The sequence below is a fragment of the Hipposideros armiger genome, unplaced genomic scaffold, assembly GCF_001890085.2.
Source record: "Hipposideros armiger isolate ML-2016 unplaced genomic scaffold, ASM189008v1 scaffold_66, whole genome shotgun sequence".
Taxonomy (NCBI): domain Eukaryota; kingdom Metazoa; phylum Chordata; class Mammalia; order Chiroptera; family Hipposideridae; genus Hipposideros; species Hipposideros armiger.
Genome location: NW_017731416.1, coordinates 4651804 through 4665416, shown reverse-complemented (window position 1 = coordinate 4665416; position 13613 = coordinate 4651804). Strand labels below are relative to the sequence as shown.

Below are 13613 nucleotides of genomic sequence, written 5' to 3'. Positions count from 1 at the left end.
GCCCGTCTCTGCCCATTTTTTAATGGGATTGTTTGGTTATTTTTTTTTTGGTGTCTTTGCTGTTGAGTTGTATGAATTCTTTATATATTTCTGATATTAGCCCCTATCAGATATACAATTTGCAAATATTTTCTCCCATTCCTTATGTTGCCTTTTCATTTTGTTGATAATTTCCTTTGCTGTACAGAGGCATTTTAGTTTGATGTAGTCCCAGTCATTTGTTTTTGTTTTTGCTGCCTTTGCTTTTGGTGACAAATCCAAAAAATCATCCCCAAGACTGATATCAGAGCGCTTACTGCCTATATTTTCTTCTAGGAATTTTATGTTTCCAGTTCTTATGTTCAAATCTTTAATCCATTTTTAGTTAAGTTTTGTATATGGTGTAAGATAGAGGTCCATTTTCAATTTTCTGCATGTGGCTCATGTCCAGTTTTTCCAACACTATTTATTGAAGAGACTGTCTTTTTCCCCATTGTATATTCTTGGCTCCTTTGTCATAAATTAATTGACCATATGTATGTGGGTTTGTTGCTAAGCCCTGTGTTCTCTATTCCTTTGATCTATGTGTCTGTTTTTATGCCAGTATCATATTGTTTTGATTACTAGAGCTTTGTAGTGTAGTATAAAACGATGAAGTGTGATGCCTCCAGCTGCTCTTCTTTCTCCAGATTGCTGTGGCTATTCTGGGTCTTTTGTAGTTCCTTACAAATTTTAAGATTATTTCTTCTATTTCTGTAAAAAATGACATTGAAATTTTGATAGGGATTGCATTGAATCTATAGATTGCTTTGGGTAGTATGGGCATTTTAACAATATTAATTCTTCTAATCCATGAGCACAGAATATCTTTCTGTTTATTTGTCTCTTCTTCAGTTTCTTTCATCAGTGTCTTACAGTTTTCAGTGTACTGGTTAAATTTATTCCTAGGTATGTTATTCTCTTTGATGTAGTTGTAAATGGGATTGTTGTCTTAATTTCTCTAGTTGGTTATTATAGAAACACAATTGATTTTATATATTAATTTTTTATCCTGCAACTTTACTGAATTTGTTTATTAGTTCTAGCAGTTTTTTGGTGGAGTCTTTAGGGCTTTCTGTGTGTAATGTAATGTCATCAAATAGAGAGTTTTACTACTTTTGTTCTGCTTTGGATGCCCTTTATTTCTTTTCTTTCTTTCTTTCTTTCTTTTTTTTTTTTTTTGACTAATTGCCCTGGCTAGGACTTCCAATAGTATGGTGAATAGAAGTAGTGAGACTGGGCATCTTGTCTTGTTTTTGTTCTTAAAGGAAAACTTAGTTTCTCAACCCTGAGTATGATGTTAGCTGTGGGCTTGTCATATATGGCCTGTATTATGTTGTGGTATATTCCCTCTTTTTGATAAAAGCTTCTTTGTTGAGTTTTTATCATGAATAAATTTGAATTTTTTTTTTAATTGGGAAATTGGGGAGGGGAACAGTGTTGGGGAATTGGGGGAGGGGAACAGTGTTGGGGAATTGGGGAAAGGGAACAGCCAAGTTGTTGTCCTTCAATCTTAGTTGTGGAGGGCGCAGCAAGCTCAGCTCCAAGTTTAGTTGCTCCGCTCAGCTCAAGGTGCCGTGTTCAATTAGTTGTGGGTGAGCGTAGCCACCATCCCATGCAGGAGTCCAACTGGCAGCCTCATCGTTAAGAGCGCATGCTCTATCCACTGAGCCATCCAGGGTGGCAACTCAGCTCAAGGTGCCGAATTCAGTCCTAGTTTCAGGTGGGTATCGCACACCATCTCGAACAGGCAACCTTATTAGGAGCACGTGCTCTCACCAGCTGAGCCATCCTGCCACCTGTTGGCAGCTCAGTGGCAGCTCAGCTCAGGTGCAGCTCACTGGACCATGTGGTAATCGAACTGGTGACCCTGTTGCTCAGAGCTCGCACTCTTGAGCAAGCTCGTAACCAACTGAGCCACTCGGCCGGCCCTGGATTTGAATTTTTTTGAATGCTTTTTCTGCGTCTATTAAGTTGACCTTATGATTTTTATGCTTAATTTTGTTACTCTGGTGTATCACATTGATTGATTTATAGATGTTGAAACATCCTTGCATCCCTGGAATAAATCCCACTTGATCATGTTGTATGATTCTTTTAATGTATTGTTGAATTTGGTGTACTAATATTTTGTTGAGGATTTTTGCATCTATATTCATCAGGGATATTGGACTATAATTTTCTATTTTGGTAGTGTACTTGTCTGGCTTTGGTATCAGGGTTATGCTGGGCTCATAAAATGAATTTGAAAGTGTTTCCTGCTCTTCTGTTTTTATTTATTTATTTATTTTTAATCTTGACCTAAATTTTGGTTTGGGGCTATAAGTGAGTATAAGGATTTTTATTTTAAGAACTTACTTTTTAAAAATACATTTAATATTGCGGTAGTAGATAACATTTCTCAGGAGCATAAAGTATAGGAGATAAACCATGATCTCAGTATAGTTCCTTGTCAAGATCTGGCAATGTCAATAAACTAATTTGTTATGGTACTTTGATATCTATTATGTAGAGCAAAGTCAGGGGTTTTGTAATCTATAAAACAAAATTAGTGAAAATGATATTCTACATGTAAATATACCTGTAATATGTTTGACCTAATTACAATGTTAGCAATTAGTGAATACAGAAAAATTCAATTGTGGGGTGCCTTTTGATTCCAAAGATTACTTAATAATAAGATGAGTTATGTGAAGGGATGGATAGTGAAATTTGGCAGGTTTTCTGGTTATGTTCTTTGAATGTCCTTGTTTTGTTTCAGAAATGAGTTCTAAATCCCCAAAAGAGAATCTAGAAAATTCAGTTCCTCGGTTTCCTGTGAAGCTAGGCACAAACACTTGACATATAAGCTGCACACTCACCCACATCCAGAAATGAGCTGGAGAAGGGAGGCTTGGCACACAGTCTGTTTGCTGGCAGGCATAGCATCAGTGGTGGAGAGTTAAGTTACCCATCCAGAGTGGCATTTGAGTGGAGGCGGAGCAGATGTAGTAAGGAGCACCTGAAGTGCAGCATCTCGTGCTCTGTGGGGGTAAAAAGGGCTGCGGTTTCTTCTAGCACCCCATAGGCAGCAACAGTTTTCATCATCAGGCCAGTTCTGTGGTCTGATGGCTTTGAACATTGTTCCTAGAAGCTTAGCTGCAAGCCTGCCTAATTTTTAAGTCCTTAAAACAATTCTGTGAGTTAGACTAATAACCTGTTTTTGAAAATGCCTATTGTGCCTAATGAGCCAGAGTCAGCTTCTGTTGCTTATAACTAAGAACAGGAGTTGTTACCAGAGTGAGGTACTGAAAATCACACAACCTAAAATGCGAATTTAGTTGCGTCGAAGGCAGGGATGAGGGGGTGGGTATGATTATCATGGACCTGACCATTATGGGCTTTAAGCTGGTGGTCTTGTTCTGTAGTGGGGAAATGGAAGGTCAGTGCCTCCTGTTTCGTGACACACAGACCAAGTACCAGCTGAAACTGTAGCAACAGGGGAAATAACCAAAATGTCAGCATATGCTGCTTTTTTCTTCCTCTTTCAGCAAAATATTGAAAAAGAGGATGAATGCAGACTAAGCTAGTTGGTCTGCAAAGCAAAGATGGAAGGAAATAATGCTTTGCTAGCGGCACTCTTTCCACATCCTGAAGTCTAATTGAGTGAGAGTCCTAAAATTTAGAGTTTTGCAGGGTTGAAAATGCCACTTGCTTCTTACTAAACTAAAACTAAAGCCAGTACAAGAAAGGGGCTTCTGAGCGCTAACCTGAAATAAGATCAGTGCCCCAAAACTTTTCATTTGCCAAACAAAGGTCAGATAACATGATGCATTTACTCGCTGGAGCCTGTAGGTTTTCATTACTTTAAGAAGTGTCCATTAAGCTAAAGGTTAGGGGGTTAGGCAGAACATAGAGGCTATTACCAAAGGATGAAAATCTTCATGCTTAAAAACTGTGTCAGGAACCAGCTGAGTGGTGCATTGGTTAAGACCTGGCTTGGGATGCCAGATGGTTCCGGTTCGGATCCCACATATAAGGGCCAGTGACACTGCCCTCTACAGCTAAGATGGTGAACAGCAGCTCGACCTGGAGCTGGGCTGCTGTGAGTCACCGGCAGCGGCAGGTGGGTTGCCATGGGCTGCCGTGTGTAGCCAACAGCCAGCGTGAGCGGCCAGCAGCTGAAGTGAGCGGCCGTCCAGAAGCCAGCGACTGATCTGCCTCGCCCAGGAAGAGTGCAATGATGGTACCAACTTGGGCCAGTGAAGCAACATCCTCCACAACTAGACTGAAGAACAAAAGGATTACAACTTTTCTGTTCCCCTTCCCCCAATTCCCCAATAAAAATCTTTAAAAAAAAAAAAGCTGTGTCAGCATGTTTGCCTGTGGTTACTTGTACATGGAAATGACTGGAAAACAAAACAAAACAGATTTGACGCTTATAATGTTTTTGAATGAATTGTATTGCCAAGGAACTTGGTTATCTCCAACTCTTAAGGCCGCTTGGGCTGCTGAACTCATATCAACAGGAAGTGGACTATGAAAGCTTCAGAGCCGCAAAGAAAGGCTTCTTCTCCAATATCCTCACTTCCAGACAAGCAGGATCCCCCAGAGGACAGAACTAGGAGCCTTGAAGAGCAGTGGACAAGTGAGGGTCTTTGGGTCTCTCAGAAAACAGGATTAGGTGTTGCCGGATTGGCTGACCAGGAAATTTATTGTTTTGCCAAAAGCAAGGAGATCTTGCTCTTCCTGTCCACTAGGATTTAGGATTTGCTGGAGAGTAGCAACTGCCGTGTGTCTCCCATTCCAGTATTTTATTGCTGCATCCTGTTTGTTCTTTAATATGGCCTAATAGGTATCTACCATGGGAGCCACCACTGGACCTAATGGAAAGGCTGGCACATCAGCCAGAGAGCCTTGATTTGAATCTGGATGAGACTTTAGGGGTCAGGTAGTAAATGGGCATACTCTATAAATGGGAAGAAGGGGACATATTCATGTTCTGTAACTCAGAGGATGGACTGCTGGTTGCTTCTCCAGTATCCATTCTTTCTTACTAACCAAAAAATTGTGTTCAGGGTGCAGTGTGCCAAACCGCCCCCACCACCAAAAACTAATTTCTCAGACCACGTGACACCTTTCTGGCCAATGTAAGCAGCTGTCTATTGGATGTTGCTTCCAAGAAGGCTCTTGTTTTCCTGTTAAAAAGGCATAGGCCAGGGCCGGCCGAGTGGTTCAGTTGGTTAAGAGCTCACTCAAGAGTTTGAGCTCTGGGGGCCGGCCGAGTGGCGCGGTTGGTTGAGAGCTGGCTTGAGATGCCAGAGGGCCCGGGTTCGGATCCCACATATGAGGGCCAGTGACACTGCCCTCTGCAGCTAAGATGCNCTACTCACAACCACCATGACTGCTCATCCCATTCAGAGCAGTGTGTAAAGTCCCTACAAACCATGACCTCTAAAACTATATCATCTGACCCCTGTTAACTTCCTGCGTCAGCTCAGCACATCCTGCTCACTCTTCCCATCTCAGTGCCTTCTTTGAGGGTGCCAGAATTTACCAAGGACTTTCCTGTCTTAGGACATTTATGCTGTTGCTTCTTCCTAGGATATTCTTCTTCCACATGTCCTGAAGTCCACATTTAGTAAGACCAATAGATTTTAATCTGTCTTCCCCTTTGAATGGTTGTTTTACCCATGCATCATTTTGTAACATGCACTGATGATTTGGAAAATAGTTTCACTAAATAATGCATAGATTCCAAATGTTGACGTAGTTCAATATGTAACATTTTAAAATTACATCTATTAATATCAACATCCATCTCAGAAAAATCAGTACCAAAAAAGCACTGGGAAGCTGTCAAGCTCATGGTAGCGGATATGTTCTCCAGAATTCCAATTTTTACTTGAAAGCTTGAATTTTATCATTGTCAGCAAAAACTGTCAGTTTTCTTGAAGTGACCAACTCACTTCACTAATTTTTCAAGAAAAAAGCCTGCCAAACACCCAAGTCTGAATAATCATAGTTTGTCAGTGGTTCATTCAAATTCATAGAAAAAGCTCTACTACTTCTGCTCAGCACTCAAACAGTACAGAAAATGATTTTGACTTCATGGGTTCCCAGAAAGGGTCTCAAGGTCCCTCAGGGACCCACAGCTTTGAGAATCGCTATTCTAGTTCAGTTCTTCACTTTGCATTTAATGAGGTTTGAAATTCAGTAGATTATTAACCCAAGGCCATAAACTTCATGACAGAGCCAGAGTTGGAGTCCAAGTGTTNAAAAAAAAAAAAAGAGTTTGAGCTCTGAGCAACAGAGTCACCGGTTCGATTCATGGCCCGAGCTGAGCTGCCGCTGAGCTGCCTGGCTCAGCTAAAAAAAAAAAAGGCAGAGGCCAAGCTCACACTTTCCTTTTCCTCTTTTTCCTTCTCCCTTCTTGCCTGGAGTGCAGATGTGATGTGACAGCAGCAGTGAAGACAGAAACCACACAGGAAAGGTAGCAGAACAGGAAGAAAAGAGCCTGTGTCCTTAGTGGTACTAAGGATCCTCAGTAGCCTGGGATTGCCTTAACCCACATTTCTTGATATATGAGAAAATTAAATCTCTTACTCATTTAAACCACTGTTTGGTGGACTTTTGGTTAATCTGTCTTTCCCAAGTAGATTGTGAAGTCTATGAAGCTGAAGAGAGTTGGGGTTTTTTTTCATTGAGGCAAAATTGACGTATAACATATTAGTTTCATGTCTATAATATAATGATTCAATACTTGTATATATTATGAATTGATCACCACAATAACTAGTTAATATCTGTCCCCAGACATAGTTACAAAATTCTTTTCTTGTGATGAGGATTTTTAAGATCTATTCCCTTAGCAACTTTCGAATGTGCAGCACAGTATTATGAACTATATCCACCATGATCTGTTACTGAAGAGGCTGTTAATTCACCTCTATATCTTCATTTCTTGGTGTAATGTCCAGCATAAAATAGACACACATATGTTTGATAAGTGGGACGATTTACTGCCTTTGTAGTAAGTTAAAACCTCAACTATAATCTGGAGAAGCCTCCAAAAATTTGGTAAAAGCAGGTGAGATATAAATAATGGTTAAATAATACTTATTTAACTGGTTTTCATTTACCAGATTTACCATCTGGCTTATAAGAGCATTATTTTTAAAGAGATCAGCTATTTTTTTTATTAAGTGAGAATTTCCATTTTCCTTCTGAATTGAATTTGTTTTAGTGATACCTTTTAAAAAAATTTTAATGACTCAAATTTACAGAAGAGGTACAAGAAAAGTTGAAGGATATGGTAATTTCCTTTACCCAGATTCCACAAATGCTAACATTTTACCACATTCACTTTATCATCCTCTCTCATTTTTTTTCCCCTGAACTTTCTGAGGGTAAATTGCAGACATAATGTCTCTTTCCCCCCAAATGAGTATTTTTAAGAATCATGACAGCCCACTTGGGTTTAGATCTGGAGAAATACTTTAGGGTGTATTTCTTAAAAATACTCCAGCGTGTGTTTCCTAAATTTACAAGGATAGTCTCTTATGTAACCACAGTATAATTATCGAAGCCAGGATATTAACATTCATACAATTCTGTTATTCAAATTTTTCCATTTGTCCTGACAATGTCCTTTTATAACATCAGAAAAAAAATAATTTCCCTCTGGTCTAGGATCCAACTGAGGATCACACAAATGGCATTTTGTCATTATGTTTGCTTAGACTTTCTCAACCTGGACCAGTTCTTCAGTCCTTCTTCATCTTTCAGGACCATGATGTTTTTGAAGAATGTAGGCAAGCTGTTTCATAGAATGCTGAATACCGTGGTATGAGCATTTTTTGATCTTGACAGTTCACCCGGATTCAGCTTTTGTGGAGAAAAACAAAGGAGAAATCATGCATCTCCTCAAAATTTTGTATCCTAAGAGCTTTACTTAGTTGACTTTGGCAAGATGTCTTAACTGGGAATCAACGTTGATTTTTGTTGTTCTTGTTGTTTAACTATGTTTCTCAATGGGACACTATTGGCATTTTGAACAGGATAGTTCTTCACTGCATCAGACTGTCCCACATGGCCCTGGCATCTGCCCACTGAATTCCAGTAGCATTGTTCACTTGGTGTGACCACCCAAAACACCCCCACTTAAGAACCACTGTTATGTAAAATTTGGTATCTTTAAATTAGGATAGCAGTCTTGGTTTTTGTATAATGGGTAGTATAAAAACATTTTCTTATTGATGGTTTTAATTATCAGTAATTTATAATCAGATGGCTAATGTGATTTAGCCTAATTCTGTTGTTATTTAATTAGTTATATTTAATAAATAAATGATAAAGGGTTAAGTTGGTCATATATGTTTTTATATATGAAATAAGAATCCTACAATCTCCATTTAAAATCAAGAACTTAGGAGTGAACTGAAGTAAAATATCCCTGGAAGATTTACCTTAAAACTCCATATTTTACTGTTATAAATTTTAGGGGGAAATGAGTATTTATATTTAATTTTAGACTTAATGATTCTCTTTTTGTTTGTCTTTCAGAATTGGTCCCTAGGAAAGACCTTCTTTTAGAAAATGTGCCATATTGCGATGCACCAACTCAGAAGCAGTGAATTTTCTAGGATAAAATCACGTCTTTGTAATTTTTAACTTTAAAATGTATAACTGGCAAAAGTCCTGGAAATGCAGATATTTTTCTCTGAACTGGCATATTGAAAATGAGTGAATTAAAGTATTGTTTTATAATTAAATTTCATGTTAGAAAGACATTGCTGAAAACTACAAACCATAGTTAAGTATTTCTAAAGAACATAAGATATTTCATTTTCATTGAAAGTAAATGCTTAGGGTGGTATATCATATTTACTTCTCTTTGACCTTGATGCATATTTTGGTCTTACCATAACTACCATATTTTGCTGTGTATAATGCACACTTTTTTGCCCAAATTTGTGAGGGAAAAATAAGAATGCATATTATATGTGGGTAGTATTAATTCTGTATCTATATAAATGTTTTTAATTCTTTTATTTATGCTTATGAGTTAAAGTGTAACTCTAGAAATCAATAACGACATCTGTATGCAAAATGATACCCTGGAATATGATAATGGGTTTTGTTGAACTTATGACAAACTTGCAACGAAAGCAATGTCGGCCAGTGAGTCAATGAAATGAAACCAAGAGCGAGGTATTGTCCACAGAGTAAATGACTGACTTGATAAGATAGATGATGCCAACTTTATTACCACAGGGTGAACAACGACGTTTCTCTTTCTACACTTTAGGTGGGAGCTAGCAATCTACCTGATATTTTCACAAAAATTATTGGAAAATGTCTAAACGGTTTTCATACACTGCAAGCTTTAAGCTAACAGTTATTAAATTTGCTAAAGAGCATGGCAACAGAGCTGCCGAGAGACACTTTGGACCTCCTCCCACAGAGAGTGTCATCAGGTTGTGGAGGCAACAGGAAGAAAAGCTTCTTCAGATGCCAAGACAGAAGAAGGCAATGCGAGGGAAACCTCCAAAGTGGCCAGAGGTGGAGCAAGAGGTGAAGACCTGGATTCTGGAGCAGCGTCAAACTGGGATCTCTGTTTCGGCCAAGATGATACAAGAAGAGGGTAAAAGGATCGCACAAGAAAAAAACATTGATGATTTTTCAGGGACACCTAAATGGTGCTTTAACTTTATGAAGAGGGAAGGTTTGAGCTTGAGGACACAAATGAAACTTGCCCCAAAACTTCCAGCAACCTATGAGAATCAAGTTTTGGAATTTCATTCTTACGTTATCAACCTTCGAAGGACTTACAACTTTGAGCTGTCCCAAATCGCCAATATGGATGAGGTCCCACTCACATTTGATGTGCCATCCAACAGAACTGTGGGCATCAAAGGAGTAAAGACTGTGGCTGTTAATACTAATGGACATGAGAAAATACACTTCACTGTTGTTCTAGCCTGTTGTGCAGATGGGACAAAGCTACCACCTATGATCATCTTTAAAAGAAAAACGTTTCTGAAAGAAAAGATTCCAAGTGGAGTCATTGTCCACGTGCATGAAAAAGGATGGATGAATGAGGAAGGCATGAAAATCTGGTTTAACAAAGTCTGGTCACGAAGGCCTGGAGGATTACTTAAAAAACCAGCTTTGCTTGTTTTTGATCACTTCAAAGCCCATGTTACACAAAGTGTAAAAGCAATCGCAGTGGACTTGAAAACCCAACTTGCTGTGGTACCTGGTGGGCTAGCCAGCCAACTGCAACCTCTTGATGTGTCAGTAAACAAGCCCTTTAAGGCTCTAATGAAAAAAGAGTGGACGTCGTGGATGCAGTCAGCTGGTAATGATTTAACATCAACAGGCAGAATCAAGAAAGCATCCATTGCCCAGGTTTGTGATTGGACCCTAAGATCATGGAGCCATGTCAAGAAGGAAGTGGTTGTGAAATCTTTAAAAAAATGCAGCATCAGCAATGCAATGGATGGAACTGAAGATGATGAAATTTACCAGGAAGAGGAAAGTGACTCTTCAGAAGACACTGGTAATGCAAAAATTGAAGAAGTCGATACTTCTGATATTGACAGTGATGAGTTCTTGGCCTTCTATGATGCATAAATATCATAAATTTATTACCGGTACATAAAATTTCTTGTACCTTGTATCTGTTCTTGTGTTTTGTAATTATTTGTTACATAAAATTTCTTGTACCATAATATGTTTTTTAAAATGCTAAAATTCCTTTAAAATACAAAAAACAAGCACCTAAATATAAACATATAAAAATTTGAATTAAAAAAGTTAAAAGATGTTTTCCCTGAAACTTTGGGCCAAAAATGTGGGTGCACATTATACACAGCAAAATATGGTACTTGAGAATACAGTGTTTTGACAAGTTGGTGGGTTTTCCTCCCATGTGAAATGAAACTATTAGGTTAAAATTATTAGATTAAATTGATGTGTAGTCCCCAAAACATTAAATTGGTCAAAATATCACAGTGTGTGCCAGCTCTCCACAGAAGGTGGCTTTTGTTTTCTAAAGCACTGAAATTATTTCTGTAGCTAACAAATAATAGTAGTTTCTTTTTAGAGATAGAGAGTATCTCTATGTTCCTGTTAAGACATTTTTAAATAAGTCTTCTGAAGATAGATGAATAAAATATTGAAATCACCTAGGATCAACTGTGGAGTAAAGAAGACTAATTTTTTTAAAGAAATAGTGGCCCTTAGTCAAACTGTATAATATAGCCTTAGTAGAATTAGCTGTACTTAGACCATAGCTAAACTTCATTGTAAAAATTTAATATATGACTACATCCTCCTCATTTTAATCAATAAAACTTAAGTGATTTTTCTTTCTTCACATGTTCCATCCCTGACGAGACTGGCAGTATTACATAACACCTAGGCATTCTACCATCTAATGGTAGGAACTATAAAATTACATTTAATATTTTTCTTGTTTCTCTTTTATCTGTATATCTTTACCATTGTTTTTCTCAGTGAACAGTGTGTTTTCTCCCATTCACTGACCGATTCTCCCATTCAGTGATAACTCAGGGTTTTTAATCTTTACAAGAGTTTCAATGCAATCTTTGTTGGCAAAACAGATTGGTATATCCCAACTGGATATAAAATTTCATACTTAAAAATACTTTAATTTTAGGAGATCAACACATTATCAAAATTATTTACACATAGTGCACTTAACATTAAACTAGAGACTACCCTTAATGTCTCCCAATACTTTTGAGGAGTTTAATTAGTAGTGTGTGAAATGGATTATACATGTCAAAAGAGTTGCTACATAATTTTTACCTCTTGTGTATATTTCTTATGTACGTGGAAATTATAACTACATAAAAATTAAAACATATACATATATTCTGGATACTAATTCTGTGTTGGTTATCTGTGATGCAAATGTCTTCTTCCAGTACATGACTCATCTTTCAACTCTGTTTATGATAAACCTGTAGTAAGGGAGTTTTAGTATATCCATTTTAAAAAATCTTTTCCTTTATTGATTTTGTACCTTGTCAAGAAGTTCTTTTCTACTCCAAAGTCGTAAAGATGTTCTAACACATTTTCCTCTGAACATTGAAGTTTTGCTTTTTATGCTGGGGCTTTTACGCCATCTAGAATTTATTTTTGTGTAGGATATAAAAGAGGGATCTAATTTTATCTTTTTTTAAAATGAGAAAACAGTTGGCCTCAGCGTTGTTTATTGAAAATAACCCATCCTTTCCCTGATTACCTATAAAGTGATTTTGATCATATCTCAAGTTACTATACAGTTGACTCTTGAACAACACAGGTTCCAATTCTGTAGATCCACTTATACATGACTTTTTCAAAAAATACCTGTATTGTTTTTGATCCAAAGTTAGGAGTCTGTGGATGTGGAGAGCAACTGTATGCATTAATCTATGCCATTTTATGTAGGGGACTTGAGCATCTGTGGGTTTTGGTATCCGCTGGGGAAGTCCCAGAACCCACTACCCTTTGGATACCGAGGAACAGCTTAAGTTTTGGGGGAGTCAAAAGTTATACACATTTTCCACTGTGTGAGGGGTTGGCACCCCAACCTAACTTTGTTCAAGGGAGAACTGTATATTGGAATCAGTCTAACTCTCTTAGCTGTTTAAGGACCTTTCTCCTACAATTATTCCTCTCCTCTGCCAAACGTTTTTTGCCCTCTCTCCACTAGATTGATTTCCATAGCGTTTAACATTCTGAAATATTTCCCATCTTAAAAAACAACTTTCTTGAAACCCCTGCCCTCAAGCTTCAGCATCATTTCTCTCCTCTTCTGTGTTCTAAGAGGTTTCTACACTTAGCACCTCCATTTCTCTCCCCATTCTCTCTTGTACAGACCCCAATCAAGATTTAATCCAAACCACTCCACTGAAACCCTTTTTGTCCCAGCTACTAGGGACCTCCTCTTGGTAAGCCCAGTGGTCAATTCTCAGTTCTTATTTTATTCATCCTTGCAGTAGCAGTTTTTGATTGTTCCCTCTCTTCCAAATGGAGACATAGACGTTTATTGTAAACCTACATAAGTAGGATACAGCCATGAAGCAAAGTAACAAAAATGTCTGCCTCATCTTCTGTTTGTCATTTTAGATCCACTCTCAGTCCTTCTTCACCCTACTCTCAGCCTTCTCTGGAGAGACTGGCCTGTGTGAACCAGCTCATGTGCCTCCTGTACCCTCCCTCTGACTTTTAGTCCATTCAGCCAGTGGGGGGCCCTGGCAGGAGATCAGAGGGAGGGAGAAGAGTGAAGTCAGGTTATTTACTTTCCTGGCTCTATCCCTGAGAGGTCACCTGAGGCTGGCAGTGTACCTCAAATTTTCTCTCAATATAACCTCTATACAGTTCTTTGTTTCCAGTTTGGGGAAGAGCTTTTCTCCCCTCCTCAGGTTCGGGTAGCAACAACTCTTTTGCTACTATCCATGTGGGTCTCCCTACACCCACAGTTTTATAAATAGTCCCTTTATAAATAAATCTTTCTCAAACTACCATATTTTAAGTGCATCATCTGCTTCCTATTGGGATGCTCACTAATTCACTACCCTGGGGGAACTTACTTTCTG

The 13613-nt window shown here is 38.3% G+C and overlaps 1 protein-coding gene across 1 annotated transcript in view; it reads left to right on the top strand.

Annotated features, from left to right (window-relative positions):
- The window catches only part of LYRM7 (LYR motif containing 7), a 34699-nt gene extending 25695 nt beyond the window's left edge, over positions 1-9004 (top strand). The window contains exon 5 of the mRNA XM_019642168.1: positions 8563-9004. Coding sequence (XP_019497713.1) covers positions 8563-8633 — 71 coding nt within the window. The 3' untranslated portion in view covers positions 8634-9004. The remainder of the gene's footprint in view (positions 1-8562) is intronic.
- The last annotated feature ends 4609 nt before the right edge of the window (positions 9005-13613 follow it).